The sequence below is a fragment of the Ixodes scapularis genome, unplaced genomic scaffold, assembly GCF_016920785.2.
Source record: "Ixodes scapularis isolate PalLabHiFi unplaced genomic scaffold, ASM1692078v2 PGA_scaffold0__279_contigs__length_252992795, whole genome shotgun sequence".
NCBI lineage: Eukaryota > Metazoa > Arthropoda > Arachnida > Ixodida > Ixodidae > Ixodes > Ixodes scapularis.
In genome coordinates, this window is record NW_024609835.1 from 210,799,635 (window position 1) to 210,822,823 (window position 23,189).

At 43.7% G+C, this 23,189-nt stretch overlaps 1 protein-coding gene across 1 annotated transcript in view; it reads right to left on the bottom strand.

The window, feature by feature from the left end:
* The window catches only part of LOC8028325 (glycine receptor subunit alpha-2), a 410,983-nt gene that overhangs the window by 126,257 nt on the left and 261,537 nt on the right, over nt 1-23,189 (bottom strand). Inside the window, exons 2-3 of the mRNA XM_042290809.1 lie at nt 19,612-19,697; nt 19,455-19,522 (exon numbers count right to left, since the gene is read on the bottom strand). Coding sequence (XP_042146743.1) covers nt 19,455-19,522; nt 19,612-19,697 — 154 coding nt within the window. The remainder of the gene's footprint in view (nt 1-19,454; nt 19,523-19,611; nt 19,698-23,189) is intronic.

Consider the following 23,189-nt stretch of genomic DNA (forward strand, 5'->3'; position numbering starts at 1 on the left):
CCCTTCCTCCATTGTGCGTTTCGAAAACCTTGAACGGGGCAATAACGTTATCACAGAGTTCCTGGTATACTGAGCAAAGAAGAATGATAAGTGCACCCCCCCCCCCCCCCCCCGTCCTCGCTTTCAGCATGAATCACACACACCCCGTTCCAGTATTGCTTCTTCTTTTTTTTTTTTTAATTCAATATTTCCAAGCGCGGGAGGCATGGCATGTAAACGGTCCGTCAACGACCGCTCTTGTGAAAGTTTGCATAAGTTTTGTTTTTATATATTATTATGAAGCCGCCAGTCGCTGCAATTATGGCTTAAATCTCTGATGAACCCGGATACTTGGCGTTTTACAAATTTAGAAAAATACAAGGAGAGTCAAATGGCTCTGTCTTTATTCGCAAGGTTGTTGGATTCCTCAGACTGGGGATCCGAACAATTCAGTGTAGGGCGTTTCGGTGTAGGTCGTTTCGGTGCCGACATTTCGGAGCACGGACTTTTCGGTGCAAGGACTTTTTGCTGCATGGAGATTTTTGTGTAAATAGACGTTTGGGAGTTCAAATAGCTGAGCTTTCTACCAGGCATTGCGGACATTTGAATGTTCAAATATTGTGGCGGCAGTGGCGCATAAGATATAATAGATGTAATTATCAAGATGTCTTATTTGACTATGTTTTTCCCCCTAATGAAAATATACGATACGTGTAATTAAGCAATTATTTGCCTGTGTGATCCAATGAGGACATGTTCATAAAAGACGTTAGGTACACGGATATTTCGGTGTAAACGGCCCCTCATTTCTGGCAATAGCATACTTTAATATTCTTAAGGTTAGAATATACGTCTAGGACATCTTTATTAAGATTTGTCATAAATATGTCTGGATGATAGGTATGTAACGTGCATAACCATACGCATATGAAGTTATTCGCATGTGTGGCTTGATAATAATATATTCCGGAAAGAATGCCAGTTTCTAGCCCTCCCAAATACTATAACGCCCTCGTATCACAGGTGAGTCGTCGTATACGTTATGAAGTAAGAGTCTGAGGCCAGCTGCCTTCAAAAGAAATATAATCATGCACAAAGGGTAATGTGGACCCCTTTTATTTACAAAACGCTTCTGCTCAATGCTCTGTGACCTAATCGGCGTTGCTAGCAACGCTTCTGAGGAATCGTCGAGCATCATTGCAGTCCCTGATCCCGGCTTCCCAAAAGACGCTACACGGGGGTGCAAGTTTATTCATTGTGGTCGGAGGCGAGAGACACATGCTCTAACCCCCGTGGGGCGGTGGTATCTGCTAAGAAGTCGAGCAGAAAGAGAAGATGACATTTTTTTATGAAGTTCGGGCAAACAAGAATCGTAAAATAAGGACAAAAGCGACTCTTTGCGTCGCTTTGTGTTCCACGACCATGCAACAAGAACTCCGCACACCGAATATTTCGAGCACCGAAATGTCCTAGACTCTTCAGACTGCTAGATGAAGCCTAAAACAAACCATTGTACTATACATGGGCTGCACCTACGCCACAAAAGGACGTCGCACGCCGGTGTCGACCATGCTGGTGGTTGAGACGACCGCGATTTGCAACAGAGCTGTGGAAGACGGCGGTGCGTTGGGCTGCAGCAAGCGCTCGCGCAACAAAAAAGAAGAGGAAACTACACGGCCAGCTTCTACCGTACTCCGGCGATCGCAACATCGGTGTGCACTGCGACGGAGATGCTGTCCAGAAAAAGAAGGCACGAATGGCATACAGAGGCGGCTCAGGACAGACGTCGATGATGCGGCCGCTCATTATTGAGTCTGCGGGGCGCATTTATTTGTTAGCGGTGTGTGACGCACTTTCATAACGTGTTTGTGAATGCTGTCAGGGCCAATGCGACACCGACGCGCTAAAGTTAGTGGCCCCAGTGATGACTTTCCACTACACCATAAGTTTGTGTGGTAGAGAAAAACAGTCTAGTGAGGTGCACCTTGTGTTGTTGAGCAGCGCTTCGCAAACTTGGAACTCAGAAAATGTGGTTATGGTTGAGTATGAAGTCACTTCCTAATGTACACAACTTCACCATTCGAAATAACATTCAACCTCGGCTCCTGCACCCAGCCGATCGTCAAGTGGTTCTGTGTGCTTTAAAGTGTTTGCGTACAATAAAGCTTCTTTTTCGGACAAGGTAATCAATCTCGTGACATGCGCTCTACTGGTCATGCGCTCTTGTGAAGTGCACTCTAATGGCAAGCGCGCTCCTATCGCAGCGCTCTCGAGTCGCGCGTTCTAACGTCGGCGCTCTAGTTACACTGAACTAGAATATAGGGGCAGTGGAAAAAGTGTCGGCGGTGTCCCATCGGCCGTGTGAAGCCAGAAGTGCAGACTGCCGCGAGTGGCGCTGTTGTCGAAATCCGGAGGACATGGCTACTGTAACATGGGATATGGCGTCGCGTACGTTTGGAGAGCGATAACTAAATAAATTCCGGGCCGCTTCAAAAGCACTCGGGCATACGTGTCATAGACCTAGAGGAGATTCCTTATAATGAATTACAGACTGCTGAGTGTCGCCATTGATGGTACAATTGACGGCGCGTATGCCCGAATTTGTGGGAAACGCCCCATTTTTGGCTGATTTTGGCGTCTGAGGCAACCTTTGAAGAGCGATAACTAAATAAATTCTGGGCCGCTTCAAAAGCGCTCGGGCATACGTGTCATAGACCTAGAGGAGATTCCTTATAATGAATTACAGACTGCTGAGCGTCGCCATTGATGGTACAATTGACGGCGCGTATGCCCGAATTTGTGGGAAACGCCCCCTCTTTGGCAGATTTTGGCGTCTGAGGCAACCTTTGGAGAGCGATAACTAAATAAATTCTGGGCCGCTTCAAAAGCACTCAGGCATACGTGTCATAGACCTAGAGGAGATTCCTTATAATGAATTACAGACTGCTGAGCGTCGCCATTGATGGTACAATTGACGGCGCGTATGCCCGAATTTGTGGGAAACGCCCCCTTTTTGGCTGATTTTGGCGTCTGAGGCAACATTTGGAGAGCGATAACTAAATAAATTCTGGGCCGCTTCAAGAGCACTCGGGCATACGTGTCATAGACCTAGAGGAGATTCCTTATAATGAATTACAGACTGCTGAGCGTCGCCATTGATGGTACAATTGACGGCGCGTACGCCCGATTTTGTTGGAAACGCCCCCTTTTTGGCTGATTTTGGCGTCTGAGGCAACCTTTGTAGAGCGATAACTAAATGAATTCTGGGCCGCTTCAAAAGCACTCGGGCATACGTATCAAAGACCTAGAGGAGATTCCTTATAATGAATTACAGACTGCTGAGCGTCGCCATTGATGGTACAAGTGACGACGCGTATGCCCGAATTTGTGGGAAACGCCCCCTTTTTGGCTGATTTTGGCGTCTGAGGCAACATTTGGAGAGCGATAACTAAATAAATTCTGGGCCGCTTCAAAGGCACTCGGGCATACGTGTCATAGACCTAGAGGAGATTCCTTATAATGAATTACAGACTGCTGAGCGCCGCCATTGATGGTACAATTGACGGCGCGTATGCCCGAATTTGTGGGAAACGCCCCCTTTTGGGCTGATTTTGGCGCCTGAGGCAACCTTTGAAGAGCGATAACTAAATAAATCCTGGGCCGCTTCGAAATCACTCGGGCATACGTGTCATAGACCTAGAGGAGATTCTCTGTAATGAATTACAGACTGCTGAGCGTCGCCATTGATGGTACAATTGACGGCGCGTATGCCCGAATTTGTGGGAAACGCCCCCTTTTTGGCTGATTTTGGCGTCTGAGGCAACCTTTGGAGAGCGATAACTAAATAAATTCTGGGCCGCTTCAAAAGCACTCGGGCATACGTGTCATAGACCTAGAGGAGATTCCTTATAATGAATTACAGACTGCTGAGCGTCGCCATTGATGGTACAATTGACGGCGCGTATGCCCGAATTTGTGGGAAACGCCCCCTTTTTGGCTGATTTTGGCGTCTTAGGCAACCTTTGAAGAGCGATAACTAAATAAATCCTCGGCCGCTTCAAAAACACTCGGGCATACGTGTCATAGACCTAGAGGAGATTCCTTATAATGAATTACAGACTGCTGAGCGTCGCCATTGATGGTACAATTGACGGCGCGTATGCCCGAATTTGTGGGAAACGCCCCCTTTTTGGCTGATTTTGGCGTCTGAGGCAACTTTTGAAGAGCGATAACTAAATAAATCCTGGGCCGCTTCAAAAGCACTCGGGCATACGTGTCATAGACCTAGAGGAGATTCCTTATAATGAATTACAGACTGCTGAGCGTCGCCATTGATGGTACAATTGACGGCGCGTATGCCCGAATTTGTGGGAAACGCCCCCTTTTTGGCTGATTTTGGCGTCTGAGGCAACCTTTGAAGAGCGATAACTAAATAAATCCTGGGCCGCTTCAAAAGCACTCGGGCATACGTGTCATAGACCTAGAGGAGATTCGTTATAATGAATTACAGACTGCTGGGCGTCGACATTGATGGTACAATTGACGGCGCGTATGCCCGAATTTGTGGGAAACGCCCCCTTTTTGGCTGATTTTGGCGTCTGAGGCAACATTTGGAGAGCGATAACTAAATAAATTCTGGGCCGCTTCAAAAGCACTCGGGCATACGTGTCATAGACCTAGAGGAGATTCCGTATAATGAATTACAGACTGCTGAGCGTCGCCATTGATGGTACAATTGACGGCGCGTATGCCCGAATTTGTGGGAAACGCCCCCTTTTTGGCTGATTTTGGCGTCTGAGGCAACCTTTGAAGAGCGATAACTAAATAAATCCTGGGCCGCTTCAAAAGCACTCGGGCATACGTGTCATAGACCTAGAGGAGATTCCTTATAATGAATTACAGACTGCTGAGCGTCGCCATTGATGGTACAATTGACGGCGCGTATGCCCGAATTTGTGGGAAACGCCCCCTTTTTGGCTGATTTTGGCGTCTGAGGCAACCTTTGGAGAGCGATAACTAAATAAATTCTGGGCCGCTTCAAAAGCACTCGGGCATACGTGTCATAGACCTAGAGGAGATTCCTTATAATGAATTACAGACTGCTGAGCGTCGCCATTGATGGTACAATTGACGGCGCGTATGTCCAAAATTGTGGGAAACGCCCCCTTTTGACGGTGGAGGCAAGCTTTGGAGAGCGATAACTAAATAACTTCTGGGCCGCTTCAAAAGCACTCGGGCACATGCGTCGCAGAACTAGAGGAGATGCATTATTATGGCTTAGAGAGTGCTGAGTGTCGCCATTGATGGTACAATTGGCGGCGCGTATGCTAAATTTCTGGGACACGCCCCTTTTTTGCCTGATTTTGACGTCTGAGGTTGTGATGACTTAAGATATACTGGGCCGTTTCAAAAGCTCTTGGGTCGCACGCGCAGCAAACCTACATAAGATCGATTAATTAGCAGTAACAGCGTGCTAAAGGCCGCCATAAATGGTAGTCTTCATGTCGCGTTGGCCAAAATGTGTGGACCACGCCCACTCATTTTGGCTTTTTTATTTTTAATACCATTCTTGGGGGGGGGGGAGGAAGTGGAACAGCTGGTGAAATGAAATTTGGACACTTTGTAAATTATAGTTCGGATCAAAAAACGTTTTGACTCCTTAATTATTCAGCGCTTTAAGTATAATGTATTTGAGCTAATTACGCGATGAGAACAAAAAAGAAAAAAAACCTGCATTCAGGTTCTGTGTTTATCAATTAAGAAAATATTCAGTGTAGTTGCCGTTTTGTTATACATTACATATGATGCTAAAAAATGTATTTAGGAACGCAACAACGTCACTGAATCCTCGAGTCTCCTCACCAACTGCGGATTCTTTTTGGTATTTAAAGTCCTCGGGAACCACTTTAAATTTAAGAAATTTGAAAATAAAAAATGTTTCCATGGAGCTAGAGACATTGGCTATATATATAGCAAAATGCAACTAAATTGATGGTGTGGTTCTCTTAGGGTTTGCATTGAATGTTGAAAAGATGTATGATTTTTCTGCGGTTCGCCATAGGAACCAATGAATAAAAGTTTGGTTGCATTTTGGCCAGACTTAATATAAACCCAGGACCACGAAATTTCTCGTGGAGGTTGAGGGCAGCGTATTAAAACGTGACAATAAAGTGCAAAGCGATTGAGTGATTACTTTTCTTTGTATAAAAAAAGATCGCTTTGGTCCATTGAGTTACGGGCGCCGGCGCAACGGCGGCCGATAGATGGCGTAAGTAGTGGCGGCGCTCGCCTGTCCGAGAATCTTGGGGTTGATAATGAGAGGAAACGTGATTCTTGCTCGCGCCGCGCCGAGCTTCGCACTCCCGCCACTGACTCACTAATTGGCGCAGCAGTCACCACCGAGCCAGAGCCGTGTATACAGAGAGTTTGGTCAATGAGAGGCGCAGGCAGAGCTAAGGCTGCACCAGGCGCAAAAAGTGGGCTAGACATGCTCCCTTGGCCAACAAGCCTAAAAGAATCCCCTAGCAGTGGTAGCGAGAAACTGTTTTGGTCCAAGGTATATGTTGGTGTATGGTTTTAATCACCGCTTAAGAGTGAAGTGTAGTAACCCTTTATGATTGAAAATATGGTGCACGTGATGTTTGGATCATGATTATGCAGAAAGATGTAAGAAACGAACTTGCCACTCAAGTCTGTTTCGCTCGGGTAGAGTATGACCACTCGGACGGCAGATTCCCGGCCCTCGGCGCTCGGCGTTTCGCTAGTCACACTCTTCCACCATGATTTTGGATGACCATTATTGAAACATCGCGTGCACCATATTTTCAGTCACCAAGAGTTACTCCGGCGGACTTATCAGGTTTGCTTCTCGCGACCACCGCCAGGGTACTATTTCCAGCTTCTGGGTGGCCACATTCGAATTTGTGGGGACGCCCTGGAACACGCCCAGCCTTCTTTCGGCCAATGGCGCCTCCTCATATGTTTCCTATACTTTCCAATGAATGGCCAAACTCTCTACATATACGGCTCTGCACCGAGTGAGGGCGTTCTGTGCGGCGCACCGCCGCACTCCCTGCAGGCACTGCTGCCCCTCTGGTCCACTCGGAGCCGAGGAACATAGCGGCGCCCTAAGCATCGATGTCCTCGGCGGCCGCAACCTCGGCAATAGCGAAACGTGGCTGCCCGCGCCTAGGGAGCCTTCATGTGCGCTTTGCTAGGATGATGCCACCCTTTGTAATACCACTCGCCGACACACCAGCAGCCATTTTGGTTCTCGGCGATAATCCGTGGGGCTTATAAAACTCCCGTAGACAAGCACCCTATCTTACAAGTTCGGAGCAGCGTTGCGGAACCCACGGAGGAAAGATTACCATTTTCTCCCTCGGATGGCAGGACCGATGGACACAAAGGCCACTTTCCGGCGCACGGGGAAACAATGAGAGGAACAAAATGGCGGTGGAAGAGGGTGTGGGAAAGGGAAACAGGCAGTTGGCATCACTCTATGCGAAGCGCACATGAAGGCACCCTACCCACGGCAGTACACTGCAGACGAACCAAGGGAGCGGAAGAACGAAGAAAAACGAGCGAAAAGGCAGGCTGCGAAATTCACCATCGTTGTCAAATCTTCGAATACACGGCGGGCGGAACGAGCAGCGGTGCAATTCGCTAGGAGAGAGAACGAAAGGCTATCGCATTAAAAACTCGTAAGATGTGCTTAGCTGTCCCCGGACTTTTTTTACGTGTGAATACCTAATTTTGTATGTATCTGATCCTCCCGCATGACTCGTTTATTATAAGTTAAAGATGTTGGACGTACGCGCAAGGCACAAAGTGCGTCGATTTGTTCGCATCAAGTTTAATTGTTATGTGCTGCGCTACGCTTCATCATGGATCGTAACATTCGAAAATGATAGACGCGTTAAGAAGAAAACTAACATATATAATAATATGATACGCATGAAATACTCAAAGGCAGTTATATTAGGCAAAATGTTGTGGGTGATTCTGAGTGCGATAAATATACAGACAGACCGTTCCAAAATAGTTCTACTCATCTATGAATTGTAGGGACAGCCGTCCTTTTATCAAGAACTCCGCAATAATATTTTGTGCATAAAAAATACACACCCACAGCGGTGCTTGTTTAAATCATGAAAATTAAAACCTAAATAAACATATCTGCATATACTCAGTAGATACTTGCGCGGAGTTGCGAGGATGCTTTAAATGAAAAAAATGCATACTTTAAAGATATACTTCTTTATGAACGCCGCGATGCTGCGCCCCTGTATACCGTCAAAGCGTGCCTTTCTTAACCGCTCGGCCTGCGCGCAAAAAAAACTCCTGTATACTTCTTTTCCTTGTCTTTCTGTTGCGCTATTTTATATGTTTTACAAAAAAAACTCCAACTACAAAAAAAAAAATCTTTACTTGGAGTTGTGACGGCTGGCGCCGGCGGGGTGGAAGACGGTAGTGGCCGTGGCGGAGTTCCAAAAGTCATCCAAGCCGCGTGCAACACAAGTGGCTACGCCATGACTACGATGAGTTCGATAACTACGTCTGAGTGAGTGAGGTTGGTGAGTGAGTGAGTTCCTGCTCAATGAGGCGCTCAGCTTACGAGTTCGATAGGCAGCGTAAGTTCGTGGGTTTGATGTTTTAATATATTCAGTGAGTTGATGAGTTCGGTAAGGGGCGTGAGTTCTTGAGGTCGATGGGTTCGTGAGTTCGGTGTGTTTTTGAACTCGGTGAGTGTATGAGGTTGGTGAAATCATGAGTTCGGTGAGATCAGGAGTTTGTTGAGTTCTGGAGTTCGGGAAAGGCGCGAGTTTGTGAGTTCTTCAGCTCATAAATGAGGAGTTGAATGTGACTGCGACCGTGAGGATGAGTGAGTTTTGAACTTAATCTAGTCGTGAGTTTGAGGGTGAGGGAATGACGATTTTCATTTTTTGAAACATGGAAATGCGAGTGGGTTTATTCGGAAATGCCGATCTTTGATCGAAATACAAATATATTAAGTTTATGCATACGTCTGCAAAGACTCTTTGCGCGTTTATATTTTTTTTAATTTTTGTACGTAGCCTCCTTTTATGTAACATTAGAGTATATCTTAGAGCGTTTGCAAAGAAGCATGTTTTTAGGCGTAATTTTGAAGTTTCTCTAGTCGTAGTTTTGTCCCCACATTCAGATGAATCCAGATAACGACTATCTTGGCCACAGGGCACTGACGTTTTTTACCAAGGAAAGGCAGCAGCATCAGCCAGAAAAATGTCTGCTGCACACGTGGAAGTTGTGTTCGAAAGCTTTGCAACACCTGGGTTGCTCACCTGTCTCTGATTCTTCAGACTGCCACCTGTTTTCTTTCTTTCAGCATGCTTCGAATGGTAAGTACTAGATCGATCTCAGCGGTGTTCACAAATAGGCAGATTACTTCACTAATGCAAAGCCTGTGTCCTCCTACTGCCTTGGTATTTATGTGCTCCCAGTACATTAGAAGGATGCTGGCAAAGTATATCGAGAGTATTGCGAATAAAAGGAATTTCATGGAAGCTATTTTTACAATATTTTTTTTTTAAATTGTTTAAACAACTTAGCGTGTTTACGAATGCATTTAACGAAAGTAGTGCTGTTGAGGATACTTCGCAAGTCTATTTAAGATAACATAATAAACACTCAACTCACGAAAACTCATGGTGTTCGAGATAATAATATTCAGCAGATTAAGAGTATTACACGCGTAATTAAAATATAAAAAAAAGAGCTTGGGGAAATGAGGACCATGGAATAAAGAGATGCTTACAATAAAAAACAAGAAAGGAAGGGCTCACTGTGTTTATATTTCCTTCACTGAATGTCAATTCGTGTAGTGACATTTCTAAAGCTCACGCTGAGCTTCGCCTCTGGACACCTGCTGACTCGGAACCGCCGCACACTCTAAGAATAAAAGTGTATCACCTTACACCCTTTTGTCCCGTAGAATGCACCTCCAAACTTCAGTTCGACGTACTGTGCACTATAGTGGAACAGGCGATCCCAAATTTTACGAGGGGCTTGCTAACGGTGCGATATAACTTATTAAATAGCTAAAGTACGCCTCAAAGACCACAGAAAAGCAAATCACAGAGGTTTTGTAGTAGGGCCAAGAAAACACCGATTTCGTTTTGTAGACAGTAACACGCACATTAGCTATTTTAATGTGTTGTTACAGACGGCCATCAAGACTCTTGTGAAAATTAGTACCGTCAGATTGACGTCAGTGCGCTGTAAGTCGAACAGAAGGTTTGGGGTGTATTTTATTTGACAAAGGGTGTAACAATACACCTTTTTAGAGTGCAGTCGTTGCAAGCATCCTATGCTTTAAATGTACTTGGGGTGCGCACGAGAATGGGAGAAGATAGATGAAGTGGTCATATAAATAGTATCAAGAGCAAAGGTTTGGGTATTGGATGCCTAGCTTTATTTTAATGGGAGACCCGATGTATTCGATGGTAGCTAAGCTTTTTTAAAGAAAGTAACAAGACTGTAAAACGACGCAGTAATCTTCTTCTGGGTCGCATTTTGCCTTACATTTTTCCATGCACTAGTTTTTATGAGTGCATTCAAAAAGGCGTAAAACTTTTGAAAGGGTTAGCCGTGCCCTTTCTTGGCATTTTGAGTGTCCATCAATCGCGCAGCTTCACTTTTCTTTATTGTGCCAATCAGCGAATAAATACTGCGACGTTAGTCGCGTGCGTTTGGTTCTCGAGCTATCATAATTTATTTGGAAGTTTGTATACGGTTTTGTAAAGGAATACGCGCCAGAATGCCGAAAGTAGCGAGAATTTTGTTGGCGGCCAACCCAATGCTACAAATAAAGAAAACTCCAATATTCCCGCGTCCTCCCCTCCGTCGTTGTTTTTTTTTTTTTGTAAGAAAGACACACACAAAGACATTATGAAACAAAAAATATAACAACTCAGCTCCTAAGGCTGAGTTACCGTGATGAAGGTAACTATATTCGCGTTGCTATCCCCAGCCTAAATCCAGCTCTTAATTTCAGTATTTTTTTTGCGTTGAAAATCTTTAGAATTTTTTCTTCCACAAATGTTCCGAACAGCAGACACATTTGAAGCTTGGGAATTGTATTCAAGATAATGAGCAGAAAACATGAATAAGTACAATCAATATAGAGTGGAAAATAGTTTAATTGAAACGTACAAGGAGGACACTAAAATACAAACAAGAGCTTCTGAAATAGAGTACTCATATTGAGGTGGCTAGTTAAGTAAAAAATCGCATACTATAACACAGGTTAACAGAGTCGATGAGAAAGAGAGAAACCTCCGCGGAAACTGACTGGCAGGCAGATATGTACGCGTCACTGAAATAAAGTAACTAATACCGTTACTTGTTACACACTGAATAAAGTAATGACACGAGTGTTACTCGTTACTGCAATTCCAAAGGAACGCGTTAAATCAGCTTGAAAGATACGCGTTATTTTTCGTTACTCTGAATGCGTCGTTTTTATGAAGTAGTAGCCGCTTACAATTTTTTTTTGACCGTTTATGATACCTTGTTTTTTTCAAGCGCTCATTCAGAGATAACTCTGATTATACTGGCCTACCTTTTTACATATTTTGAAGGTGTATTTACCGCTTTCTCGTCGTAGAAATTACAGGCATGAGCTGGGGATGAGAACCAGGTGGAGTACTTGCGTTGTACAGGTTACCCCCATGAGGTTACTAAATACAACCACTCTTCGCTTCACAAAAAAGAAACAAAAATACGTTACTCGGTCCTTTTCTTAAAACGTAACTAGGTTCTTTCTTGGTTGCCAAAAAATAAACCTGTTACAAATGACGGGCTATCTTTTAATAGGTTACGTATAGGTCGGCTGGTAGTTGGTACCGAAAGATCGTCCGGTTCTGAATAACGGGTGGGACAGGAGCCGATGAAATGTATGTTGAAACAAAGTTTGATGAGTGGTTTTGTTTTATCATTCGAATACCATCATCTTCCGTCAATTAGACTAAAAAAAAGGTATGAGCAGCGTGTTGATTCGATAGTAATACTAGATTGTTTTACAAAGAAGTATGTAAGTTCCTCGGTATTAGAGAAGCACCGATGCTATCTTTGCCCAGCAGCAGTACCTTGGCAGAAGATGGTCTCTAATTAATTTACCTATCACAAAGTGCTGGCATGGCATGTATGCGATGCCTATTCAGGTAACTCTGAACGCGCTCGCGTTCACTTTTTCTACAGGAAGCAGTTTATACAGAAGGAAGCCCTATGCTCGCCAAAACAATGGTAGATTAAGTTGGTCCTAAGTTAGATCGATTATTCAAGGACACTCTGCATAGGTACACTATTAGTTACATGTTGCCTTAACAATTGCACCACTATTGCCGGATTAGGCTGTCTGCGGTTAGTTTAAGCGAGCTCCAGGAAACCATTGTTTTGTTAGCCTCGAGCATGGTCATCTGTTTGGTCATCATAAATCAACATTATGAATTATAACCTAGAGCAGTATACAAAAATAAAAACAAATTACTCATTTTCCAGGTTTGCGCAAATGTTAGCTTTACTACAGTCGAATACAAGTCTGTTTTTATTGTTGCTCATTTGAGTGGCAAACAGCTACAAAATCTTGTTTGAATAGTTTAAAGATGAACGGCATTGCGCTGTTATAAGAAACTTTTCTATGCAGATCGTTCAGCCCCTTATTTTGCGAAGTATGAGCCTTTAGGCACGGTGTGTGTTAGCATAATGCTGCTTGGCTGCTTGGAGTTCGAAGATCGTAAGCTATTTCTGCAGAACCCAGGGATCTTTGGCTCGATACCCACCCCTGCCCGTTTCAATCTGAACAAGCATCCACCTGGCGATCGGTCGTGTATCCCTACTGCAGAGTTTACGTTAAAGGGATACTTCAACGAAATTTGAAATATTCCCGTCGTGTTCAAAAGTAGGTCGAATATGATCCACAATATCCGTAAATTACAATTGCACGTTTGTATTTTGAGCCTGGTGGCTGTATTTTTCGTTATAAACGGCCCACTCTGGCAAGCGCTCGGAGAAGGCCCAGCGGAGACCACGTGACATCCAACGCAATCGTGACGTAGGTCGTCTCAGGACGAGGAAAGCTACGGCGAGGCTGACGTCCAGAGGATGGCCTAGTCGCTCCAGCCACCGAAGCGGCTGCTTTTGTACGAATTTTGAGTGACGGGGTAATCTTCTGTAATCTTGTAGGGGGACAATAGCCACTTCTGCGACACACCAAAGGCATTCTCGGGAAGAGGGGAGTTCCTCCTGCCCCTCTTCTCTCGTCGTGGCCGGAGGCGAGACAGCCTCCGTCACTAGCTGTCAAGGTTCCTAGACGGGCATTACAAGCGAGGCGTTAGCGACATCCACCAGGTGCTCTTTGCTATTCGTTTAATCCGTTTTAAAATTCCTTTTCATGACTTTTTTAACAAGATATTGGTATGTTCGATGTGATGCTGCTCTTTTGAACACATATAGACCAAAAAATGAGCGCCGAAATTTCGTTGTAGTATCCCTTTAAGATCCCCATGTGAGCGGTTGCATTTCTCTCGCCGACTTGCTCATCTATAGTGTAGGCCAGTGTCGGTGTGCCTCAAGCGCAGACCAATGTGGCGCTGTACCTATAACTTGCTTTAGTTTCAGATTCACACTTGAGACGAGCAGGGATTGTTACTCTGAAAGTGTAAAATATACATATCTGGGGACTTAGCACCGGAAGACAACAGAATATGATTGTAAAATCAATTTAACCTAACCCCCTCTCGCGCACTCCCCCTTAAAGAAACAGGTTACTAAGCATGAATTCATCATCTGAATGTTTTTTTTTCATTTCACCGTCCTTTGTACGAATGCAAAATAAACATTATTATTATTATTAAAGTGCCAGGAGTTTCGAAATAATGTCTTAGTAGAATTGCATTAATAAATATTTTACTTCAGTTCTCAGCTCTAAAATAGTTTCAAATAGTTTTTTGCCACTAACCACTGAATGGCTTAAATAATGGCCCTTTTAATTGTTCCGAAGTGCAGCCTTCTGCAGGATAGTTCTATCACTAATTGTGACGTTATGTATTCTTTTCATTTTTTACTAGATGGTTGATATAAATTTCAGGTCAAAAGCTCATAGCAGTTTGTTACATGCACCTGTATTCACTTCACCGTATGCATAAGATGATGGTTAGTTTGTTTCTACTGTTTTTGTGCTTCTGCGTTCATTACGATTTATAACACTAGCTATATGCGCTTGTACAGTAAACCCTTGATTGTGCAGATTGTTTTTGCGTTCATTTATCATTAAACTTTTTGTCTAATTTAGAAAAATGCATAAACGTGGTTTTCTTCTCGCAGCCGCGAACTGACAAGTATGCAGAAAGATTGTCACGAGCACATATAATAAGCTGTATAAAGTTGAAGGCGCTAGGTTTTAAAATCGAAAGTACACCCACCGGCAATACGAAGGTGAACACCTTACCTGGTTTCTTGCCTGTTTTACGACTGCCTAAAGCTATATTAACTCTCAACGTCTCAAATGGTCCATGGCTTGGGGTCTAAACTTTGCGTTCTAGCCCTTTTCTGGAACAGAGCTTGTTCCAAAACTTGCAGGAGCGTCAAAGACAAGAAGAGAGCTGTTCACCTTCCTATCGCTCACGGGTGCACGTGGGAGCTATACTCCAGTGATTGATATGCTGCACTGCAATCATATGTTTGGCGTCCATGCATCAGTCATAATAATTAAGGTTTTCCATGGCTATGCCCGAACACACTTTGCTTTACATGCGTCATTAAATACATTTTATACAAAAAAAATATCACACGACATTTTCGTATGAATGTGGTCCTTTTAGTGTCGAAGTAAAGCGCGTGAACATAGCGGAGATAATGTATTTATATAACTTGAATCCAACACACCACTTGAACCTGCACTATTTATTCTTAACCTATGTTTAGTCTTTATAAAATATTTATTTAAATTTGGTCATTTGTATTCATTGCACGTCTTACGCTACTCAGCTTAAACACTCCCTCGTTAATGTACCCCAACGCCATGGATTTATTTCCATGAATAGCTTCGGAGGTTGCTTTTTTTTACTGTAAAGTTCATGAAATTTGTTAACATATACAGGGTGCCTTTTAAGCTAAACATATGTGTTTAAAAGAAAGACGTGAAGGCTACACTTATGCGGTTTGTGCAACTGAGTTCTACCACAGGGGGACAATATTATAGAGGGCGATAAAAAGGCTAACTAAGAACAATTTGTTAATTAATTAATTTATTATTGAAAATAAACAAATAGTTCTAATTAAAAACTAGCTTAGCGTCATCAAATGCCACTAAATCAGTATGTGTGAGGAAAAACTTAGTTAGCACTCGTGCAGCCGGAGCAAGGCTACCGGAGCGATAACGCGCCGCTCGATTTTTCCGTTTCTTACCATACCTCGAGCCTTGTACACCGGTTGCACAAGCGTTACTTGTAGCGTACTACCACGCTTCCCACGCGCTCAAAGTATTTCTAAAAAAAATAAATATTGATTTAGTGACTTTCGACGACGCTCAGCAAGTTACTAATTATTACCATATGTCTTTTTTCACTAATTAAAAAGTTAACCAACAACTTTGAATTAATAAGCCGCCAAGTCGGCCACTACAGACAATGACGCAGCCGCCTTCATGATGCCCCCCGTTGCCTCATTGTTTTTGTATTGAACATATAATATCACGGGGATGCGGGAAAGGCCTATAGAGACCGCATACCATAAAAGGCGGAAAGGTAGCCCACGCATATTTTTCTTTTACAGCGGAGTTGTTAAGGGCTAGATTCTCCATGATCGTGTCCACCAGCAAACAAATGATGGCACCAAACTCGGGACAGCTACCGCCATCTATGAGCGATGGCGGCAAACAGACAAGTGGTTGCAGCCGTCTCTCGTAGATGGCGGCAACCTTACTACGGAGGAAACAGAGCGGGAGCGGAACAAGCGGCGATGTGCCCAGCAGCGTAAATGATTCCGCAACCGCCGCGAGGCCGCTACCGCCTAAAGTTCCACTTCGTCGAGCGCTTCAGATTCCCTTGCAAAAGAAGGGCAGATCGCTCGCCTGGAAAGCCACCGCCGAGAACAGAAGCTACAGCTCCGCTGCTCTTTCTTCTTGGCCAGAGTGGAAAGAAGGAAAGTTTTTTTGTTTTTTTATCTCTTCACCGCGAGTGGGCGTTCATTCCGGATTCTATGGCAGCTCCTTTTATAAACATAATTTCTGAATAAACCTGTTCCCCATCTGTCGATTTTCGTCATAAGGTCAATCTGAAATCTCAGAACATTCTATTTTGGGTTTTATAGTAGCAGCCTGCCTTAGTTCTCGTAGATAATAATATTTGCTTGTAGAATCGAGAGGTATTTGCAAAGGCAATAGAACCACAAGAGTTTAATTTGAGTACACTATGATTTGAGCGAACCAATGCCGATTCTAACAGGTGAGTATAAGTATACTTTACAGTTATGATCCTCCATTAATTACACACGCTTATCAATATTTGTGAGTTTCCAAGTATTTCTTTAAAAGAACAAGCGCTTTTTGGGTTAAATGCCAAATATGTGAAATGATTTTGTGTGAAAAGTTGGAAGAATAGGAGTGGAGGGAGAATAAAAAAGCCTTTTCACATGACAGTTGCAGATTATTACCAAAGTGGCGTCCGCTTATTCGCAATCTTCTTTGAGCTTATCTCATTACCTGCACGCACGTGTAGATGGCACAAATGACAGTTACAAAAACTCTTTATGGTTTATTTTTGAATCTCTAACGCAAGAACGTTCGTTTGCCTATGAATCGTAAAAAAAAAATATAGATATTAATGGGATTTTTGACAAAACTACAAAACCGTAAAGCACTCGAAAGACAACAACAAAAAAAAAAATCAATTTCCAGGAGACAGTTTTTTGATACCATGATTTGATATAATTTTCTGGTAAAATTACTTTCGTGTAAAGATACGGAACAAAAGTAAAAATGAATCCGCGCCGAATTTTTCGCCAACACCCGTCCAATTTGTTCGACTGCACCCCACGGGCACCTCAATGGCACTTGAAATGAAAGGTCCCTGCGGAATCGCTGAATACGTTCACACATTTTCGTTTAGCCCAAGACATCCGCTTATGTTCTCGTTACTCAATAACAAGGAGGTTATAATGGGCAGGAGGTGGCGTCCCTATCCCCAATGCATGGAGCGAAGTGTAACGGAAGTAGGCGTGGCCACGAGCCGCAACGAACATTTCTTGACCAATGGGAAGCCTAGTTAGTGGGCGCCGCCATTAATTTCGGTGCAAACAACCGCGTTGCCATGACATTTCCGTGCCAACACGACTGTGTGCACCGAAAGTAATGGCGGCGCCCACCGTTATTGGAAACAGCGCTTGACGGGAGACTTTTAAACCGGTATAAACGAACGCCTGGTTGCCCAGCAGAAAGTAAGTGACTAGAATTGAGACGCTCTAGACGACGCACCGTGAAGGACTTGGCGGTGCGCAACGTATTTTTTAATAAACAGCAGCAGCAGATCGCACGAGCGCGCATGCAAAGCCAGGAGCGCACAGAACAACGGGCTCGCGCTTCCAGTTCTGACTTCGCTCGCACATAATGTGGAACTAAGTATAAACACTCACGCTGCAAAGCATTTGCATCGTGGACGCCCACGGCGGACGCCGACCGCATCGAAAGCTAGCCTCGTGAAGCACACGCCGGAGCAGATTAGAAAGCAGACGAACCGCCGGTGCGCTCCTCGGAATGGGTGCGCAAGGCAGTCTGGGATTAAACGCCTCTTCCGGCTTCACTCAGGCTGACGTCATGCCGGGTCCTGTCTTTTTAAACGTCCTTGCTCAATAATCTTTTTTAGAATTCATTAGGGTGTTCGCTTCTCTGGCAAGGTCATGTCTGGCACGGCAGTGGTTCTACAAGTGATAACGAGGAATATCTGACAACTACTTGAGTGTGGTGGGCACCGTGTTGGAAGAGCACGCCTACGCCTTTGTTGATTAACTTCGTCGACCTGATTAAGCTAGTTAACAGATCATTCTTAAAACTAGCAGCTGTGCAACAACATGAACGGAGTAAAACAAGACTGACAGACAGCAGCACTGCTCTCTATCAGTCTTCTTTTACTCTGTCCTTGTCGTTGCGTTGTTTGCACATTTAAATGTAAATTTGTCTTCTGTGATATCCTATATAATGCTCTTGGACACATTTTCGTTCCCCCCATTGGCACAAACGTAAAATAAATCAATTTATTGGAACTTGCAAAGACATATCTGAAATGTTTTTTACTTTAAATTAAAAAAAAAAATGTCTATGGACAAAAACAATTTAGCCGCTTTGAAGGGAAACGATTTGGGAGCGATTCTGACGAACATTCTTGATCGCGTGAGAAAAATATTGACACAAACCAGTGTCTTGGCTTCCTAGTATCAGTTTACTAGATAAGACTGCTTGAAAGAGAAGCAACGTGAAAGCCAGCGTATGAGCTGAAAGCCGCTATACTGGTTCCTCAATGCGTTTAAACCTACTCTACCTTTCACTGCTTTCTTTTCTATTGTTTTAGCTCAGACACTGTTTCTAGCAAGTTGACGTAGGGTTAGTATTTTATTCCGCTTGAGTGCGAGAGCTCTTTTGGCTGTTGATTAGTCGTTGTGTCAAGTTTTAGTTGGGTGAGCGTTATCTACGACTGAGGTGTGCTTGATTCGCTTGCGACTACACGATCAGGCATTATTATGATGACAGCTTTTCACCGACAAACGGATTGTGAGGGAGGTCTCCCGGCCTGTAATGTGCTTGTCAAGGGTGTTATGTTTATCTACCGTTTGTTGTCAGCTTTCGTGCGGAGGCAATACGACGAAAAGTTTCCAATGGAAGTACGGGCTGTCGGTAGCAGCGATAACGATTTCCGAGTGCTTTCAGTATCATTTCGCGCGGCACTCAGCAGTAGGCCCATTTTTCCTGGTTAAGTTGTCAGATGTAAATATATGCTTTCTTGTTTTATCGTCTTCTACGAGTGACACCTCGCGGCGGAGGAATCCGCGTTCTTTGTTACGGTTAGCAGGCGAGTTTTCTGCTAATGACAACTTGGCTCGCTTCATAAGGGCCAAATAAGATCGCTGTCTCGTTCTCGCGGAGAACCGAATGGGATACCCGAGCCGCCTTTAGATGTGAGAACGTCGATGCCAATTTTTGAGCCGTTAGTTTCTATGTGTTATGTACCGCGTTTTGTTTCGTTGTTTATATTCTTTGTGGTCATATTTTGGTTTTTGCTTTCATCTTACTCGTTTCAATGCATATGTGAATACTTCTATGTGACTATAACACTCCGTTCAATAATTATAAAATGCGCTGTTCTTTGAAGACTAATGTTTCTTTTAAAGTGAAAACCGGACCTTAAGAATAAAGTTTGATTTCAAAAGATTGCAGACGGTCTTACCATTGTCGCTGGGTTGATTGAGCCAAAGCTCCTGATGTAGATCTCGCAAGACACGTTGGTTGCTCCTCCTAGAGTGAAACAAAACGATAAAAATTTAGCTAGAATGTATTCGAACCATGTTAGCATCTAGGGCGTCAAGCGCGAACTTAGGACTTACCCAAGTGTCCCGTCGGCATCGCCCGCCTATCGTACTTGCTGAGCAGCTTATCCAGTTTGTCGAGATCTCCAACAGTTCCGTACTTCCTGCAAAAAAGTAAGCCCGCTTTTGAGTGACATTTTATGTTTCCAGTGAGTATCTGTGATATAATTATTGAGAATAATCCAGGCCAGTTGTCAAAATTATAAAACATATATATCACAATTGATGCATGTTTTCAGTCCCATAAAAATGCAGTATTTTTGTTTGAGCAGACCAAAACCGTTTTTGTTTCCCAAAATATTGGTTTACCGATAACCACCTGTGTTTCGGTAATTGTTCTTTTTGTCTATGTTTGTATGTTTCACTTTTGTTACTCCATGCACTCGTGATACCATCTATTTTGACCTGGATTTACTCCTAGCTAATTGTCCTTTCTCGCTCTCCTCTGGTAGCGATGTGAAAATGCTCAGCAAATGTAGCTTCTTCACGTTTCGAGGGAAGTATCTTTCAATGCCACCTGTGTCTGATAATGTCTCTGTTTCAGACATGTACAAGTTACTCGAAAAAGGTAATTAAGTTACTGAGTAGTGGCGTCCAAAGTAATTTCACTAGAGCAGGAATTATTCAAATGAAAAGTAATGGAGTAAATTACTAACTACTGCAAAAAAGTAGCGAATTACTTTTGAAGTTACTTCTATATTTTTTATAGCAACAAGGAAGTACATAACTGTTTTGATCCGTTGGCGAAATTCTGCTCCGGCTTGTATTTTCGCATAAATGCTTTATTAGCTGGTTCTGATTTTGCGTAATTAATTGTTTTGTACTTTTGTTTTCCGGTCAGAAAATTTCTGCGGATGTATCATTTATACCGTGAGGTTTAGCACTGCCTGAGCTTGATTTCGCAGTGTGTGTTTGCTTGTTTGCAGTGTTGCATAAAGTATATCTGAAAAGTACTTGAACTAAAGTTGTGGATTTCCTCTTTAAGGGATACCACTTAGAAACACAATAGGTCCCTTCGGTCCGGATAATGACGTGTTTATTTGACGATAACGCCACACGCTTGCCCGAGGGACAACAATGCCAGTGATAACGGCGCTGTCTCTATCGACAGGATCGATAGTCAGAGTCCGCGCTGCCGCTATTGAGAGTATCACGGAGGGGGAGGATCTGCAAAAGAAAGGAAGGCTTCGTCAAGCAGAGCCTCCCCCAGCGAGACTCTTGCCCGTTGGATCTGGGCCATCTTATATAGCTTGCGGGAATGGACGCGCCTGGGGTGGTCCGAGTGTAGGTGTGCTTCCTGGAGGGGCGGACGCGTCCAAGTCACGATCCCGAGGGGTGTGCCTTCGTCAAGTCACCCGAGGGCCGAGAAGCGCGAGGGAGAGCCGTCCGCAAGGGCATACAGCTTTCCCTAGCATCCGGAACGCGTCCCCACATGGCAACGCCCCACGGCCTGCCTGAGCGAGGCCTAGATAGGAACGTGGTTCCCACAAAGTACGAAATCAAATTGAGGTTATGTACTTCAAGTATAGTAAGTACGCCGCGTGCAATGTATGTGATGCAAAGTACTATAAGTACAACATGCTTTTAAAGCAAAGTAGAAATACGTTTTAACACAACTTTTCATGATATTTCATTCCCTATTTTTTCAAACTTTATCTTAAATGGTACGCATTGCTCCAGGGGCAACCGGAGGAGTATCATTTGTTTTCAGAAATGGCGACAGATATTGGTTAAAGTCAAGTCGCTACAGAGAAATTGTCTTACCCTCGCTGACGAACTATTTAACACAATACAGTTATAAGGCACATAGTTGTGTCTGCCTTATAACCGCCATTGCTTCACTCAGAGAAATGACCATGCCGATAACGTCTCGAAAGGCGATAGCGCGTTTTCACATGACGATACGCGATATTTTGTTTCCAAATTTGGGGAATGTACTTTGAAGTCGGAAATTTTATTTCAGAAATTACCAGAAATATTCTTTAGTAAAGTACAAGTATATGCACAGAAAATGTTCTTCAAGTAAAGTAGAAGTTTTCTAATCCTCATTGCAATAGTACTTTAAATACCATTGTCTTAAAGTTTTATACACCTCTGCTTGTTTTTTTGTTTTTTTGCTTATAAAAAAAAAAAAAAAAAAAACATTGGGGGAATTATTAAGCTACTCGAACGATCTTCGAATCTTGGAACACCTACGTATGCTGTGTTTTGGGACGAAAGGCAGCAAAGAGGTTACCTTTACGTTGCCCTTTATCATGAGATGCTTTAAGTATAGCTCTAACTACGGAAGTACCAGGTGAGCTTCAAAGCGGGTGATGCATTTTGTTGCCACCTCTGAGTGAGGCTGCAGTGTGTACGCTTCCTGTAGCGGGCGAGAGCTCCTACGTTGGGCAGAAGTGGAGACAAGTCCTTTCTTCAAATGTGTCAAGTTTCCTTCAGCTTCAGGACACACACAAAAAAAACCACCAGCCTTCAGTGTTAATCCCGCCGTTACTCGGCCTCCCTTGCGACATATCTGTCCACTCCCCGCGCCTCGCAGTAGGGTTGTTGCAGTGGGGGGCTTGTGAAAAGTTTAGTGAGTTTCTGACCCTCCAAACCATCCTCCCCCCGCCCTCCCCACCCTTCATACGCGACACGCTTCCCCCTCTTTGCAAATATCAGTTCACCTTCCAAGATATTATATCTTTTCATGCAGGAATGTTTGTTGATAAGCAAACCTGCCACTAAAGTTGGAAAGTAATTTGTAATTTGAGTAGAAGTTAGTCGGAAAAAGTATTCGAAGTAAACTATTGATTACCGAAATATATATGTAATTGAAAATTACTAAACTCCTCAACCAACAGTTAAACTACAGTAACTGAAGGAGAGTAATATTTGAACTACATAGAAGTCTGCAAAAAAAGACGTGATTCTCACGATAGATCACTTAGAGCGTTCTATTTTGCCAAAACTGCTGTCACTAGTGTCACTAGAAAAAGTGAAGGTGCAGGGGAACGAGCGACAAGAAAGTTACAGAAGCCTCGTGGACAAGTAAAACGTGGGGTTTTCGTGCGTTTTTTTTTTTTTTTTTCACGACAGTTAGAAAGTTGTTTCTAAGTATGTGGCTCGGATCACACAGCGGCGGGTTCGTATTGAAAGCTTAAACCGATTGGAGGTGTTGCCATTAACAAACATCTTATTATTTTCCCCGTGGTGTACTCGCATCTACCACGAATATACCCTTTTCTTTGCAAACGGCACCAGGCAGTGCTACAGTCTTTGACGTCGCAGCGAATTTCTGGTTCATAAAAAGAATGAACGGCGCGTGAAACATCGATGAGACATTTAACCACAACTTTTTCAGGTGAACGCCAAGAGAGCCAAGAAGCGAGAGATACGTTCAGCATTTTCGAATATTCTTGTAAACCAAATTGTCTCCTCCAAGACGTTAACTCGCACAGCCGAAAGCCCTCACTAAATCGCCAAATTTATTTTTTGTGTAGCATTTATGCTTTCTAGCACTGGTAACATAAGCACACTCGAGAGGTTTGCAAAAACGGTGCGACCGGAAGTCGATTGGAACGCAAGGAGCGGCTCATGTTTACAAAGAGTAAAAG